This window comes from Pleurodeles waltl, chromosome 6, assembly GCF_031143425.1.
Source record: "Pleurodeles waltl isolate 20211129_DDA chromosome 6, aPleWal1.hap1.20221129, whole genome shotgun sequence".
Classification (NCBI taxonomy): Eukaryota; Metazoa; Chordata; class Amphibia; order Caudata; family Salamandridae; genus Pleurodeles; species Pleurodeles waltl.
This window is the reverse complement of record NC_090445.1, coordinates 934,360,690-934,378,648: the sequence shown is the minus strand read 5'-3', so window position 1 is coordinate 934,378,648 and position 17,959 is coordinate 934,360,690. Positions and strand designations below refer to the sequence as shown.

Sequence of the window (17,959 nt, the reverse complement as noted above, 5' to 3'; positions counted from 1 at the left end):
CACGTATCGAGGCACTGGGTCCTGGAAAAGCCGCCCTTGATTTAAATTTATATGATTCCACCATTGTAGCGAGGTGTGTGTTTGGCGATCTATCAACACTAGATCTTGTATTTGACCCTGTGCTTGTGTCCATTGTGTTGCTAGGCACTGTTGTAAGGGCCGCATGTGTAATCTTGCGTTTGGGACAATGGCTATGCATGAGGACATCATGCCTAGTAGTTTCATCACTAATTTGACCTGATACTTCTGGTTTGGGTGCATGCTTTGTATTAAATTTTCGAATGCTTGTACCCTTTGTGGACTTGGAGTGGCAATCCCTTTTTTTGTGTTGATTGTTGCTCCTAAGTATTGTTGTATTTGACACAGCTGTAGGTGTGATTTTTGGTAGTTTAGTGAGAAGCCTAGTTTGTGAAGGGTTTCTATGACGTTTTTTGTGTGTTGAAAACACTGTTCTTGTGTGTTGGTTTTGATTAACCAATCGTCTAGATACGGGAACACGTGTATGTGCTGTCTTCTGATATGTGCCGCTACTACTGCAAGGCATTTTGTAAATACCCTTGGTGCTGTTGTTATTCCGAATGGTAACACTTTGAACTGGTAATGTACTCCCTGGATTACAAACCGTAAGTATTTCCTGTGTGAAGGATGTATGGGTATATGGAAGTACGCATCTTTGAGATCTAATGTGGTCATGTAGTCTTTTTGTTTGAGCAAGGGGATTACGTCTTGAAGTGTCACCATGTGAAAGTGATCTGATTTGATGTAAAGATTTAGGGGGTCATTACGACCTCGGCGGACTTGCAAAAAGACCGCAGAGGCCGCGGGAGACAGAATACCGCCATTGCCGGCGGTATTCCTGGCTCCCTATTATGACATTTCCGCTGGGGCAGCGGACGGTAACAGTGTTACCGTCCGCTGGCCCAGCGGAAACGTCACATCAACATTGCTGCTGGCTCGTAATAGAGCCGGCGGCAATGCTGATGTAGCAGTGAAATGCGCGACAGGGCTATGCCTGGGGGCCCCTGCACTGCCCATGCCAAGTGCATGGGCAGTGCAGGGGCCCCCAGGGGCACCCCAAGTCCCCTTTCCGCCAGCCTTTCAATGGCGGTGTTTACCGCCACGGACAGGCTGGCGGTCGGGGACTCATAATCCCCAGGGCAGCGGTGCTTGCACCGCTGCCCTGGGGATTATGACCGCCAGGCGGAATCCTGGCGGGATATTGGAGGGGCCGGCGGTATGGCCATGGCAATTCCGCCACGGTCATAATTGCTGGCGGAACACCACCAGCCTGTTGGCGGTGTTACCGCCAACTTACCGCCGGCCGCCAGGGTCGTAATGACCCCCTTAGTGTTCTGAGATTTAATATGGGTCTTAGAGTTTTGTCTTTTTTGGGTATGAGAAAGTACAGGGAGTAAACCCCTGTTCCTTTCTGGCGATTGGGTACTAGTTCTATTGCATCTTTTTGTAACAACGCTTGGACTTCTATCTGTAATAGATCCATGTGTTATTTGGACATATTGTGTGTTTTTGGAGGCACATTTGGTGGTAATTGTAGGAATTCTATGCAATAGCCATGTTGGATGATGGCTAGGACCCACGAGTCCGTTGTTATTTCCTCCCAATTTTGGTAAAAATTTGTTAGTCTCCCCCCACTGGTGTTGTGTTGGGGATTTGTGACACTGAAGTCACTGTGTTTTGAGGGGTCTTTGGAACTTCCCTCTAGTCTTAGGGAACTGTCCGCCTCTGTATTGTCCCCGAAAGCCTCCTCTCTGATACTGGCTGTGGTATGTGGGCCTGGTTTGTGAGGTTGAGGGTTCTGTGGTTTGGCCCCGAAACCCCCCTCTAAATTGTGTCTTTCTAAAAGTGCCTCTGCTCTGTGGGGAGTAGAGCGCGCCCATGGCCTTGGCCGTATCTGTATCTTTTCTCAGCTTCTCGATAGCTGTGTCCACTTCCGGCCCAAACAACTGCTGTCTATTAAAAGGCATATTAAGCACAGCCTGTTGTATTTCGGGCTTGAATCCTGAGGTGCGCAGCCATGCGGGTCGCCAAATTGTGACCGCTGTATTTACAGTTCTTGCAGCTGTGTCTGCTGCGTCCATTGCTGAACGTATCTGGTTATTTGAGATACTTTGGCCCTCTTCTACCACTTGTTGTGCACGTTTTTGGAATTCTTTGGGCAGATGTTCAATGAAGTGTTGCATTTCATCCCAGTGGGCTCTGTTATATCTTGACAGCAAAGCCTGTGAATTTGCAATGCGCCATTGATTGGCTGCTTGTGCTGCCACTCTTTTTCCTGCTGCGTCGAACTTGCGACTTTCTTTGTCGGGTGGTGGTGCATCTCCGGAGGTGTGTGAATTCGCCTTTTTGCGTGCTGCGCCTACTACTACTGAGTCCGGTATCAGTTGCTGCGTGATGTACATAGAGTCTGTTGGTGGAGGCTTGTACTTTTTCTCCACCCTAGGAGTAATGGCCCTGCCTTTTACGGGTTCTTGAAATACTTGCTTTGCGTGTTTCAACATTCCCGGTAGCATCGGAAGACTCTGGTACTGACTATGTGTGGACGACAGAGTAATAAATAAAAAGTCATCTTCGATAGGTTCAGCATGCAGTGTCACGTTGTGAAAAGCAGCTGCTCTGGACACCACCTGTGTGTAAGCAGTACTGTCTTCAGGTGGTGATGGTCTTGCTGGGTAACAGTCGGGACTGTTATCTGACACAGGCGCATCATAAAGATCCCATGCATCTGGGTCATCTTGGCTCATGCCTGTGTGCGTTGGAGACTGCACCATAGGTGGGCTAGCAATTGGTGATGATTGCAGTGAGCGTTGTGGTGATGGTGGCGGAGTTACTTGTTTTGCCACCTTTGTTTGTGGTTGTTTATCCTTCTCTTGGAAAGCCAGTTTCCTTTTCATCCTTATAGGAGGGAGAGTTCTTATCTTCCCTGTCTCCTTTTGGATATGGAGCCTTCTCTGTGTATAATCTGGCTCCCCTGCTTCTAGCTCTTGCCCGAATTTATGGCTTTGCATTTGTGTGGAAAGCCCTTGTTCCTCGGTGTAGGAACTTGTTTTCGGCTCCGAAGCCGGATGTTTCGGTATCGAAACCTTTTCAACCGTCTTTTTCAGCTCCGAAGCCACTTTTTTTAGTTTCGGTGTTCCGATCTCTTGGTGCCGGTATCTCGATGTCGAGATTGTTCTGACCCAGTGTCTCGGGGCGTCTTTTCTGTGCCGGTATCTCGACCGGAGTCGGATGACTTCGACACGTGTGTGTCCTTTTTCGGTGCCGATGGACGGTCACCGACTTTTTGGGTTAAGCCATGGCCTGCCGGCGGTGGCGTCCCCTGGGCTTTGATGATTTTTACGTGAATTTTGGCCAGGGCTGTTTTACTCACGGTTTTCGGCGTCTGTTCTGTTTCGGCCTCGTCCGAGTCAGCAATGGAGAAGGTTTCTTCTTCCTCCAAGTCGTGGTGTTCTGACGGCGCCGACGCCATTTGAAGCCTTCTCGCTCTGGGAGGAGTCCCTCGATCTCGTGACTCGAAAAGACTTCTTCGAAGAAAAACAACTTGTGACACTCCGAGCCCAACACTAGATGGCGGGATATGCACAGCATGTGTATCTGCAGCTACACATGCCATTGAACACACATATATATATATATATATACATACATACATACACACACGTCAGTCAGGCACCCCTTGGACTGGAGACCCTATCCTTAGGGCCCAATGTGTCACTTACTGTGTCTCATGGAGCCCACCCCCCAGGACTGCGTATGGCCATCTCGTAGGCAAAGCAGGGGCCTACCTGTCTAGCACCCTCGGAAAGCACAGCCTAATAAGGTAGACAGTGCATATCCCAACGGTGCTGTGGGCCCCCTCTGCGCGACCGCATTGGTCTCAGCTCCATGAGGAGCAGAAGCCAATGCAGTCCCACTGTTCCCACTGGGCTGACCAGCGTAACATGGAGGTTATGTGGGCAGGGAAACAGAACACAAATTGCTCCCACCTGGAGGAAGCTACAAAAATGCAGCTGCTCCCTCTGGGCGGGTGCAGTGCCAGCTCCTGTCACCATACGTTAAGCCAGTGGGGGAGGCAGGGTGCCTGAGGCTCCCTCCGCTGTCCCTGATGTGTTGGTTGGTGCCTGGGTGGGATGTGCCCCTGGGGCTTATTAAGGCTCAGAAACAGGGGTTCCATGCCCTTCTTTCCTGCTCAATTGTATTTGGTGCCAGAGGATAGGTCTTCGAGGCCTTTTAAAGCTTGAGGGGAAGCCACACGGCCCCACCCCTTTTTATTGGAATGGGCCCCAGGGGATGGGATTTCCGAGCCAATGAGTCAGGTAGGGGGTTGCATGGCCCCTCCCCTAATAATTATGTTTGGCCCCAGGGGATGGGATTTCCGAGCCAATATTAGTCGGATAGGGGGTTTCATGCCCCCTCCCCTAATATATATGTTTTTGCCCTGGGGATGGGGTCCCCGGGGCTTAAAGACCAAACAAATGCATGCCAAAGGCTGTGCATGGTGTGAGGCTGGCAGCCTTTTGGGGGTTTGACCACATGGTCTGGCAGCAGGCCAAAGACTGTGGCCACCCCACTGCTGCGCGTGAACAAAAGCTCATGGGGTTGGCTGCCTGCGTGAAGTTGGAAACTGCAATACAGGCCCTGCAGCTAATCCACGTCACACAGGTCCAAATGTCGTTCGCAGGGTGGGACTGGCTGCCTTCTAGCGGCTGTCTGTGGGGAACTGGACCGAAAGCCTGGCAGTAACCTATGTGCACTGCTAAAGGCCATACGCAGCGTGGGTTGGCTGAATTTGGGGCTGCCTGTGGCCAGCCTCCAGCTGTACACGACTGTAGGAAGTTGGCTCTGTATGCACTATTTCAAAGTAAGGAATAGTATGCACAGAGTCCAAGGGTTCCCCTTAGAGGTAAGACAGTGGCAAAAAGAGATAATACTAATGCTCTATTTTGTGGTAGTGTGGTCAAGCAGTAGGCTTATCAAAGGAGTAGTGTTAAGCATTTGTTGTACATACACACAGGCAATAAATGAGGAACACACACTCAGAGACAAATCCAGCCATTAGGTTTTGTTATAGAAAAATATCTTTTCTTAGTTAATTTTAAGAACCACAGGTTCAAATTCTACATGTAATATCTCATTTGAAAGGAATTGCAGGTAAGTACTTCAGGAACTTTAAATCATTACATTAGCATGTATACTTTTTACATAAAACACAATAAGCTGTTTTAAAAGTGGACACTTAGTGCAATTTTCACAGTTCCTGGGGGAGGTAAAGTATTGTTAGGTTTCACAGGTAAGTAAGTCACTTACAGGTTTCAGTTTTTGGTCCAAGGTAGCCCACCGTTGGGGGTTCAGAGCAACCCCAAAGTTACCACACCAGCAGCTCAGGGCCGGTCAGGTGCAGAGGTCAAAGAGGTGCCCAAAACACATAGGCTTCAATGGAGAGAAGGGGGTGCCCCGGTTCCGGCCTGCCAGCAAGTAAGTACCCGTCTTCGGAGGGCAGACCAGGGGGGTTTTGTAGGGCACCGGGGGGGGGGGGGGGGGGGGACAAGTCAGCACAAAAAAGTACACCCTCAGCAGCGCGGGGGCGGCCGGGTGCAGTGTGCGAACACGCGTCGGGTTTACAATGGTTTTCAATGAGAGACCAAGGGATCTCTTCAGCGGTGCAGGCAGGCAAGGGGGGGGCTCCTCGGGGTAGCCACCACCTGGGCAAGGGAGAGGGCCTCCTGGGGGTCACTCCTGCACAGGAGTTCCGTTCCTTTAGGTGCTGGGGGCTGCGGGTGCAGGGTCTTTTCCAGCCGTCGGGAAATGGAGTTCAGGCAGTCGCGGTCAGGGGGAGCCTCGGGATTCCCTCTGCAGGCGTCGCTGTGGAGGCTCAGGGGGGACAACTTTGGTTACTCACGGTCTCGGAGTCGCCGGAGGGTCCTCCCTGAGGTGTTGGTTCTCCACCAGTCAAGTCGGGGTCGCCGGGTGCAGTGTTGCAAGTCTCACGCTTCTTGCGGGGAGTTGAAGGGGTCTTTAAATCTGCTCCTTCGAAACAAAGTTGCAGTCTTTTGGAGCAGGGCCGCTGTCCTCGGGAGTTTCTCGTCTTTCTTGAAGCAGGGCAGTCCTCTGAGGATTCAGAGGTCGCTGGTCCTTTGGAAAGCGCCGCTGGAGCAGGTTTCTTTGGAAGGCAGGAGACAGGCCGGTAGGACTGGGGCCAAAGCAGTTGGTGTCTTCTGTTCTTCCTCTGCAGGGGTTTTTCAGCTCGGCAGTCTTCTTCTTCTTGTAGTTTCAGGAATCTAAATTCTTAGGTTCAGGGGAGCCCTTAAATACTAAATTTAAGGGCGTGTTAAGGTCTGGGGGGTTAGTAGCCAATGGCTACTAGCCCTGAGGGTGGGTACACCCTCTTTGTGCCTCCTCCCAAGGGGAGGGGGTCACATCCCTAATCCTATTGGGGAATCCTCCATCTGCAAGATGGAGGATTTCTAAAAGTTAGTCACTTCAGCTCAGGACACCTTAGGGGCTGTCCTGACTGGCCAGTGACGACTCCTTGTTATTCTCATTATCTCCTCCGGTCTTGCCGCCAAAAGTGGGGGCCGTGGCCGGAGGGGGCGGGCAACTCCACTAGCTGGAGTGCCCTGCGGTGCTGGAACAAAGGGGGTAAGCCTTTGAGGCTCACCGCCAGGTGTTACAGCTCCTGCCTGGGGGAGGTGATAGCATCTCCACCCAGTGCAGGCTTTGTTACTGGCCTCAGAGTGACAAAGGCACTCTCCCCGTGGGGCCAGCAACATGTCTCGGTTGTGGCAGGCTGCTGGAACCAGTCAGCCTACACAGATAGTCGGTTAAGGTTTCAGGGGGCACCTCTAAGGTGCCCTCTGGGGTGTATTTCACAATAAAATGTACACTGGCATCAGTGTGCATTTATTGTGCTGAGAAGTTTGATACCAAACTTCCCAGTTTTCAGTGTAGCCATTATGGTGCTGTGGAGTCCGTGTTTGACAGACTCCCAGACCATATACTCTTATGGCTATCCTGCACTTACAATGTCTAAGGTTTGGCTTAGACACTGTAGGGGCACAGTGCTCATGCACTGGTGCCCTCACCTATGGTATAGTGCATCCTGCCTTAGGGCTGTAAGGCCTACTAGAGGGGTGACTTATCTATACTGCATAGGCAGTGTGAGGTTGGCATGGCACCCTGAGGGGAGTGCCATGTCGACTTACTCGTTTTGTTCTCACTAGCACACACAAGCTGGCAAGCAGTGTGTCTGTGCTGAGTGAGGGGTCCCCAGGGTGGCATAAGATATGCTGCAGCCCTTAGAGACCTTCCCTGGCATCAGGGCCCTTGGTACCAGGGGTACCAGTTACAAGGGACTTATCTGGATGCCAGGGTGTGCTAATTGTGGAATCAAAAGTACAGGTTAGGGAAAGAACACTGGTGCTGGGGCCTGGTTAGCAGGCCTCAGCACACTTTCAATTCAAAACATAGCATCAGCAAAGGCAAAAAGTCAGGGGGTAACCATGCCAAGGAGGCATTTCCTTACAACGACCTTTGGCCGTGGGATGGCTTTACATATGGTAATAAAATATTATTTACATTAACAAATCTAGAAATTCACTGAAAAAACAAAGGTTACATTTATGTTCTTGTTAGGTGTGATAACAAGATGTTTTTGTTTTTATAAAAAAAAAAATACTGGGAAAAAAAAAACCACAAAGGCTAAAATAACAGTTAAATGAATGTCGGTGACCATATTAACGTTTTGAACTCAAAAAAACTCAAGAACCAAAGAAATTCACCACTTACAGTTAGCAGAGCTCAGGCTCGAATTTTCTCTTCAAAAAGCAAGGGAATTTCAAATATCTGGAGGCAAGGTAGCTGAGATAGAGTAAGTGTGTGGTGTGCATGGCACAGGTGAGAGGGAACAAGTTCTTCAGCCTGGCACTTTTCATAGGTCTAAAGTACAATCTATCAGGGAAAAGACATTCCACACATTGTGAAGCTAGAGGCTGTACTTGAGGTAATAGGTTATCAGCACTTATAAAGAGTTCTTGGAATGTGCTGGGGGTTTGTAACTACAATCACATAAATATAGAAGTTTATGTTTGAAAAAACATGAACATTAAAATATTAAATCACTAAAAACTTTAATACCATCAAATTAAAAAAAAATTCTTCACTGACACCACTCTTACCTGTCAAATCCATTCCAACAGCACTCAAATTTATCAAAAATACAGTCATTTTCATATAAGGAACAAAGCTTACTCCGTAGATATTCATGAACCTGAAAAAATGTTTAACAATTAATACATAAATTGATGTAATAAATAGGGTAATGCTTCTAAATAACACAAAGAAACGTTTACTCACTTGATATGTTTCAACTGGTCTATTTTCCATATTGAGATCCCATACTTTAACAGAAAGGTAGTCTCTTGTCATCATGTATCGACCGCTGTGACTAAATTTTACATCCGAAATTGAAGAAATTATTTCTGAAAAAAAGGATCTGCTACTGGGATCTTCAGGTTCCTCAAAAACTGCAAATAAGATATTAAACGTATCAGTTGCAATTACTGTTGCATCTTTAAGCAGTATACTTTATAACCCACAGAGCACTTTAGCACAAACTAACCTTTGAGGAGCTCGTACTGGTAGTTAATGACCCCTCCTTCTCAATACCCATCAGAAAACTGGTGACATTCTAGGATATGGAGCACCTTTGCACCATAGCATAGGTGTCGTTCTTTAAGAGCAGAGCAGTCATTCTGTGGCTCGGCCATGTCTGCTACCATAAATTCCACCATCCAGAGCACCATTCTTTCTCTTTATGTATTCCACAAGTCAAGAGCTTGGACAAGACAGCCAAAATAGCAAGTGGGTTTCAGGAGAAAGTAGAGTGAGGAAGCCAAGAAATTCAAGTAAAGAGTCATAACTAAGTAATTTATAATTACCAGTTAAGCCAGAGCCACTCAATGGTCCAGAGGGGGATCATGAATTATCTGATAATTGGGAAGGAAGCAGCTTACAGACCAGATGTAAAGCTTAGCCAAACCAGTAACATACAGTTTAATGAAACTGGGCATCTGGTAGACAGCTTGAATAAGACGCCAAAGGTGTGAGTACCTATCCGTGAAGAATCCCCCAGTACAAGGTGCAGAACAGGACAGCCACTTAACCTGCCTTTTTAAGCAGGAATGTGTGTTTATTAGGACTTAGAAGGCATTACTCTGAACAATACTTAGGAGCACAAACCACAACCCAGTAGGCTATAGAAATGTCATAGGGATGCTTTATTGGTGAAGAAGAATCATCAAAGGCACAGTGTTGGCCTTTCAGATAGATAGAACTTGCCTGGTGATTTAAAGTTAATAAAGCACCCTAAACATAAAGACTGGAATTTCTACTTCGACAGACAGAGAAAATGTAAAGAACAACTATTATTGGTCTCCTGGGAAAGTATTATTAATGTGTGCGAAATCACAAAAAGGAGTGTTCGTCTATTCTAGAATGTTTCAGCACTGTCTACAGAGCACACATAATCAAAGACATTCTGAAAAACTCCACAGGCTCCCAACATCCCAGCTCAAACAGTGATGCGCACAAAATCATTCTGTTATAGACTAGAATTCCATTACTATGCTCATGGCAACCATCAATTTAAATGTATCCCTTCAAGTACAAACTAAACCATACTCAGCCTTGAACAGCATACACTTATTATGCATCATTCCTGGGTTTTCTCTGGGAGGTAGACACTACAGATGTTTTTTCAACTCACAAGAACATCAAGTAAGGTGTTCACACGTATTATCCACTCATTCAGACCATGGCAAAGGCCATGGACTGCCACCCCAACTGAGGACCGCCTGCCCTATTTGGGATCTCAATGTTTTAATATTTCCTTTCACAGCACTGCAGGTCTGCTGAGCTGGTGCCATGTTTAAAATGGTATAATGGACAGGCAGTTGTTTCCCTGTGCGTGGTGGCCATTCTATTTTCCTGCCCCTATCGGCTATATCTTGCATACCAGAGACTAGCAGGGAAAATGAAAAGACTGCTCAGGGCAAGGTGATTATCAATGTGACAAGGTGGCCCTTAAGGCATGGGCCACCATGTGAGAGTTTATACTGCAGGGTCACCAGAAACTCTGCCAGCGTAAACCTGGTATTCCCCCCCCCCACCCACTAACAGACTCTAAACTACCAATATATAAAAGCAACCCTTGGTCTTTAAATCAATTTGTAACACTCTTTGATGACTGTAAAGAGCATTGTACAGTGAAGCTGGATAAGAGTCAGGAGGCACTTTCCGTGTTCTTGTCTTTTCTAATTTATCAGGTCTTATAGCAGGAGCTCTGCTTCCTTTGGTCTGGACAGACCACTGTGTTATTCCCTTTTTCATCACCCGTAGTCAGAGAGTTGCCCTTTCTGGCTGGCGAAGACCGCTAAGGAGAACGTAGACCAAGCTTGACCCTACTTTATTCTGCATGACTCTCCAGTCTTTACTTATTAGATTGGATGATTCAAAAGAGATGCAATTTGAAAACTAACTCTGCAATACAATGCACCCTGGAGAATGCCTCTCTTGAATGTCAGAGATCTACACCACATCCCACTGCCCCCTGGTTTAATCAACAATTATTAGTGATCAAGAAATGCTGCAAATCACTGGAACATATTTGGCACAGATCTTATAATGAGGGTACTAAACTAAAAAGAGAAAATTACAGAGTACCACAAGTCTATTAGAGCAACTAGAAGTGTGTATTACGCTGGGAAAATTGATCATTCCTATTTGTCTACAAGATTTGACAGGCGGTGGCCCGGTCTCTTTGCCACCTGATTTCACTAGATGTGCCAGTGAAATGTCTGGTGCTCCCAGAATCACCATGCCTAGGTTCAGAGTTAAATGAGCCAGGGCAGGCAGATGTTTATTTAATTACTTGGCCACGAAATTATGGAATTATTTCTCTCCCTATACCATCCCATGTCCCGTTGCAGTCTTTCACCATGGGAAACCGATTTCACAGATACCTTAAAAATTGATTCACCCCCCCGTCAGAAATAGGACATTAATGTAACTTCTAGAAATGGTTACTCAGGTGCATTGATAGACTTGTTTATGACCAACCTGCAGTAGTTTTTAAAAGACCGAAATAGTCTATGTAGAAGACCCATGATGCTAAGCTGTTGAGCAAGGTCACATGGGTGTGAAAGATATCTGGTTCACTCGTGTTAGAAGGTCCAACCTGCACATCAAGCATACATTAAATACTTGGGAAAGGTGAAGACTGGTTTACTAGAACAGGTATTGCACCACTCTGAAACAGTTATAAGCTCTCATAAGATGCTTTTGACTTCTCCATTACACTGATAATGCAAACTTTTGTTGGAAATACAAACATTCTGCTGACCAAGAACTAAAAGGAGACTACCCAGAACGTATAATAATGCAAAGTGTATTAAATTGGTGGTATTAGTTGTTGCATACAAAAGAACATTTAGCGATCCCATTTGTGATTGTCTTTTCGCAAAGATCCCTGCTCAGATTATAGTGTTCTAAAATCAGAAGATGTGTAATCATAACAATTAGCCCTTTGGAGAACATATTGTGTCGCTAAATTAAGAATAAATAACTTCAGCGTTAGAAATATTTTATTAAGAGAGATACCTATATGAGTTCCAGCATGTTCCTGCACTTTATCTTATCCAAGGCTTTGTACATTTAGGGAACAAAGTTTTTGGACAACCACTGCATCCTAAACGTAGGGTAATGTCACCTTGATAGGCTTGACCTTAGTCAATCACATTTTCCAAGGCTCAGGTAATTTAGAGGTAGCTGGGGCCCTTATAACAGGGGTACTGGGTACATCAGGAACCAGGCACAATGGAAGACTACGTGAATTGCTAAGTATCAGCTGTAGAAACATTTGAATGCCAAATGTCGCCAGTTAAAAAGATGGTCCCCTGTTGGTCTTGGATGGCAATGAAGTTATACTGCCTACTATAAGCAGTATATTCTTTAAAAATATATATATATATGTATAAGGCTGTTATTCAACAGCATGTTAGATCATAATGCTATACGCTAAATCTGCACACATATATTCCGCTCCTCTAAAAATGAGAGATAACAGACTGCCCTTTCCAGCTTCCTATAAATCTTGTTTGCAAAGTAAATGTAAAAGGCAAATGGCATGAAGCGCTTGTAAAGTTAGCAAAGCCTATGTATACATCTGGTTGGCCAAACCATTTAGACTGGGTGATGAATATTAGTTCCAAGTTGACAATTACTCATGGGTTCTCACTTTGGTATGGGATAAAAGCTGTTCCCAGCAAAAGTTCCCTTACAAATGAAACACATTTTCTCTCAGGTATGCCAGATAAACTTTTATCTACCAATAAACCCCCATGTTATATGCTAGTCTTTGAGGCAACAGAGAGGGCTGGTAGAGAAGAGCTGTGGTTATTGATTTTGTAGAAATTCTCATACTGTTCGTTATTTTGGACTAAAAATATGGTGAATGCTTTTCACAGAGATAAGCGGCTGCACATTTTGAGTTTCTCTAGTTAGCTCGCAGAAATTATTAAATATTTTGTTTGTTAGCCACATACATGCACTTTGTACATGTATGAGACACTTTGTACATAAGATTGTTCTTTTTAATTTTATAATGTTCTCTAATGTGAATACATTTTTTCCGTATCCTAACTATTTCAGATTCAATGCTTGCTCTCCAACTTTGACGATATCCCTCTTGTTGTCCACCTTACACCGGTTTTATTTCTTTTTGACACAAGCATGTTTTTCCTAAAGTCCTAGGAGTATTACTGTAGTGAGTCTCTAAGCAATCTTCAACAATGCTACATTTATTGACCTCTTTCAAACAATCAATCAATCAGAGAACTTATTAAGCGCACTATGTACCCGTCAGGGTTTCGAGGCGCTGAGGGAGGGGGGGGGGCGGGGGGGAGAGCTGCTAGCGTTCGAAGAGCCAAGTCTTGAGGAGTCTCCTGAAGGTGAGGAGGTCCTGGGTCTGGCGTAGCGAGGTGGGGAGAGAGTTCCAGGTCTTGGCGGCGAGGAAGGAGAAGGATCTGCCGCCAGAGGTCTTGCGCTGGATTCGGGGGACGAGGGCGAGGTTGGCAGAGCGGAGTTGACGTGTGGGGACGTAAAAGTTGAGTCTGGTGTTGAGGTAAGTGGGTCCGGTGTCGTGTAGAGCCTTGTGAGCGTGGATGAGGAGTTTGAAGGTGATCCTTTTTTCCACGGGGAGCCAGTGGAGGTCTTTCAGGTGGGGGGAGATGTGGCATCGGCAGGGTATGTCGAGGATCAGGCGGGCGGATGCGTTCTGGATGCGCTGGAGTCGTTTGATGTCTTTTGTTGGGATGCCTGTGTAGAGTGCGTTGCCGTAGTCAAGTCTGCTACTGACGAGGGCTTGAGTTACCGTCTTTCTGGTTCCTATTGGAATCCACTTGAAGATTCTGCGGAGCATTCGGAGGGTGTTGAAACAGGAAGAGGAGACGGCGTTGACCTGTTTGGACATGGTGAGAGCGGAGTCGAGGATGAATCCGAGGTTTCTTGCGTGGTTGGCTGGGGTGGGTGGGGGTCCGAGTGCAGTGGGCCACCAGGAGTCGTTCCAGGCCGAGGGGGAGCGTCCGAGGATGAGGACTTCCGTCTTGTCGGAGTTGAGCTTCAGACGGCTGTTGTTCATCCACTCGGCGATGGATTTTAGTCCCTCGCGGAGGTTGGTTTTGGCGGTGAGAGGGTCTTTGGTCAGGGAGAGGACGAGCTGGGTGTCGTCGGCGTAGGAGATGATGCTGAGGTTGTGTTGACGGGCCACTTTTGCAAGGGGGGCCATGTAGACGTTGAACAACGTTGGACTGAGAGAGGAGCCTCGGGGGACGCCGCAGATGAGGTTGGTGGCCTTGGAGCGGAAGGGGGAGAGCCGGACTCTCTGGGTTCTGTCGGAGAGGAAGGATGAGATCCAGTTGAGGGCTTTGTCTTGGCTTTGTGTTGTTACTTCCCATCTCATAAACCATGTTTAGCAATTGCTTTACCCAAAGTGTCTAAGCTGAAGAATTAGCTAGAACTTTTTCTATATTAGCCCTATATTGTAGGAAGAAATGTAGCACAATTTGTCTCCAGCAATATCAAGTTTCACATCTAGGGTCTACTAAAAGATATAATTTAGACAGTGCATGCTATAGCTTGCTCCGTAGTAAAAGGTTGCTAAGATGATAGATGTCGGAGTATATTCTGCATTTTTCAGCTACCCATTCACATCTTCAACAGATAGGTTTGAAGAGATATGCTTGAACCTCACTAAATGGCTTCTCCTCAGTGAATACCAAAAAAACTCCCACCTCTTTTCCATCAATCTGTTTTTCTTGAGCATTATATAATCAAGAGCAGCACCAAAAACATTATTGTTTGCTGAACCATTTCTAGAAAGCAAAGACACAGAATAGATTTTCCAGAATTAAGTTGTTAAGTTTGAGACAGTAGGTTGGGTAACAAAGTCCCAAGTTTTGTGTGCGTCTGTAACCCCCCTCCCCAACCAATCTCACTTTTTGAGATTTCTGCAACATTAGCTTAAGTTCATCTTTAGTATACATTTAACCATTAGAGGCCAAGGTTCTGGGATTCTACTCCACTTTTCATTGAATAAGCCTTTGGTTTGGGTTCCCAAAGTTTGACTTAGGTTTATGAACATTGTGCACATGAAACCCTGACCTGAAAGTAGTAAACAACTTCTTAAAAAAAAAAAATCTTATAAATTACTGGTCAAGCATTGAGTTCTAATTAAGCTTCTGGTGGGGGTAAGGCCTCATTAAAAAGGGAAGACATTCCAGAAGCCAAACAAAATACATTATTACAAAAATGATCAAATAAGTCTCAAAAGGGCACAGTCTAAACCCTGTAATGGTTACTTACCCACATTTTAATTAAAAAAAAGAAGAAAAAAAAGAACACACACACTTGCAAACCATATATGGCCATTTAAAGGAGATTAATATGTATTCTCTCTTCCTTGCATCTTCAATGGCAAGTGCTTGTGAACAGACACTTTAAGCAGCATTTCTTTCCTTCAAATGCATAGGAAGATTGTACAGGTCTCATTGTATATGTGCTCATACTCAGGAGACAAATTCTAAATATCCACACTGCAGATACTCAGGAGCACACAATCATGCACATTGATGCAGTCTTTCCAAAATCTACAGCTGGCTTGATCAGCATGTAGCCTCCCCTCACCCAATGTCCTGTATGGGGCCAGTCTGTACATATGTTGTGTTTTTTTTTTTATATACTATTAGCCTGGCTAGTCACACTGGTTACAAAAGGCTATTGCTCCACTTTGTGACAAGTCCTGCCTCAACTTTGCACTGGGTAGCAAAAGCAGAACAAACCAAAGAGCATCTTCTCCCAGCATAACTTGTTAAACTCATTAGGTTGGAGAAATGGCTTTCATCATCTGCCTAAATGGAGGGAACACAACTTTACATCCTGGCCAAGAGATGACCTTGCTCCCACACATTTTCCCCTCTCCAGTCTGATGCTTTCCCTTTTGAGTCCTTCTTTCGTCTGTAAAATGTTAAGAAAATCGGTTCGTGCTATTAGGAAGATCAATTATATTAGGCTTAAAAACGATGTTTTGATTATGCAAACTGTAGGTTTGGAAGAAATGTCAGACGGTGAAATGGATTAGATTAAGGAATTTTGTGTGTTATGCCATTTAACAATTGCACTGCCCAACTTCACAGAATTCATTTTGATCAACTTAAAAATAATGAAGCCCTTCAAGAATTCAAACCAATGTCACACATATAGTAAGAAGGTGTTTGCAGCAGCAACCCCTGAATTACTTCTCAGGGTAGAAACTTGTGACATCCAGGTAAAACAGGGGTATCTACCTTAGATGGAGTAATCAACAGACAAAACCATTTTTTTTTTTAATTGACAAACAGGACTAGAAAACACACCATTCCAATGTCTCAATTGTGGCAAAATATTCCTTCCAATTAATCTGACCTTTATCACGTGGCCAACATTTTTAACACTTCTCAACAGCACCTAACCACTTCCAGCATGCATCTGTATAGAATTTTGCAGCCGCCTTCTTTTTTTCTGCACACAAGTGGATAATTTACCGGCCCTCTGGTAGCCGCTACGCTGGGCCTGGAACCCCCACCAACCTGCAAACATCTAAGCTCCAGAACTTTAGCATCTGGAAAGTGCTTTACATGGTAAAGGCTGAGAGAAGATCTCCTAAAATGCTTTAAGTTTTCACAAATCCAAGTTACAGATTTTGCACTGGAATTCTACTGACAAATATTGACATGGCAAAAGCACTCCTGTTTATAAAGGCAGGTGAATTAGCTACAGGCTTTAAAGTCTTAAAAAGGTAGATTAGTTCCAATATAAGCAAACCTTCCAATGGTACCAACTCACCCAATGATCCCTTCCGTGCCAGTGTGGTGCAAAACTATGGTTGCCTGTATCTAAATGGTGTGAAAGGGAAGGATATGAAATTACCTTAGGTTAACTGCTAGGTAGCTGCCACTAGTGGTGCAGACAGTGGGCAGCCACATCTGGGGTAAGTCTATGTCTGACAAGAAGCCACTGTAACAGGCTCAGGTGTGCACTTTTCCTCAAAACTCTGGAACACAGATACAGCAAATGAAGTGAGTGCAGAATTGATAAAGTGCTAAATAGAAATACGTATCATCGGAGGGGGAAATAGGGAGGATGGTACTCAAAGGGTGATATTCAAAACACATATATATATTACTTAAAAAGAACATGCATCAGGAGAATATCCTGAGCCAACGAGTCCGAGAATAGGGCATATATAGTCAGCAGGAACTAAGGACTCAAGAACTGTTTGGATAATTAAGTCTTAGAGTTGATTTTTGAAGGCCAAGGAAGGAGTTTGTTCTTTGTAGGCAGAAGATTTCCATGCTGGTACTGCCACTACAGAGAAAGACAGCTTGCCATATGTAAGGAAATGCCTCCTTGGCATGGTTACCCCCTGACTTTTTGCCTTTGCTGATGCTATGTTTTGAATTGAAAGTGTGCTGAGGCCTGCTAACCAGGCCCCAGCACCAGTGTTCTTTCCCTAACCTGTACTTTTGATTCCACAATTGGCACACCCTGGCATCCAGATAAGTCCCTTGTAACTGGTACCTCTGGTACCAAGGGCCCTGATGCCAGGGAAGGTCTCTAAGGGCTGCAGCATGTATTATGCCACCCTAGAGACCCCTCACTCAGCACAGACACACTGCTTACAAGCCTGTGTGTGCTAGTGAGAACAAAATGAGTAAGTCGACATGGCACTCCCCTCAGGGTGCCATGCCAGCCTCTCACTGCCTATGCAGTATAGGTAAGACACCCCTCTAGCAGGCCTTACAGCCCTAAGGCAGGGTGCACTATACCATAGGTGAGGGTACCAGTGCATGAGCATGGTACCCCTACAGTGTCTAAGCAAAACCTTAGACATTGTAAGTGCAGGGTAGCCATAAGAGTATATGGTCTGGGAGTCTGTTTTACACGAACTCCACAGCACCATAATGGCTACACTGAAAACTGTGAAGTTTGGTATCAAACTTCTCAGCACAATAAATGCACACTGATGCCAGTGTACATTTTATTGCAAAATACACCCCAGAGGGCACCTTAGAGGTGCCCCCTGAAACTTAACCGACTATCTGTGTAGGCTGACTAGTTCCAGCAGCCTGCCACACTAGAGACATGTTGCTGGCCTCATGGGGAGAGTGCCTTTGTCACTCTGAGGCCAGTAACAAAGCCTGCACTGGGTGGAGATGCTAACACCTCCCCCAGGCAGGAGCTGTAACACCTGGCGGTGAGCCTCAAAGGCTCACCCCTTTGTCACAGCACCGCAGGACACTCCAGCTAGTGGAGTTGCCCGCCCCCTCCGGCCACGGCCCCCACTTTTGGC

At 45.9% G+C, this 17,959-nt stretch overlaps 1 protein-coding gene across 3 annotated transcripts in view; it reads right to left on the bottom strand.

The window, feature by feature from the left end:
• The window catches only part of PPP2R2D (protein phosphatase 2 regulatory subunit Bdelta), a 165,361-nt gene that overhangs the window by 42,931 nt on the left and 104,471 nt on the right, over positions 1-17,959 (bottom strand). For all 3 annotated transcript variants that reach the window (XM_069239739.1, XM_069239741.1, XM_069239742.1), the window contains 2 exons: positions 8,371-8,540; positions 8,193-8,284 (listed from right to left, as the gene is read on the bottom strand). In XM_069239739.1, coding sequence (XP_069095840.1) covers positions 8,193-8,284; positions 8,371-8,540 — 262 coding nt within the window. The remainder of the gene's footprint in view (positions 1-8,192; positions 8,285-8,370; positions 8,541-17,959) is intronic.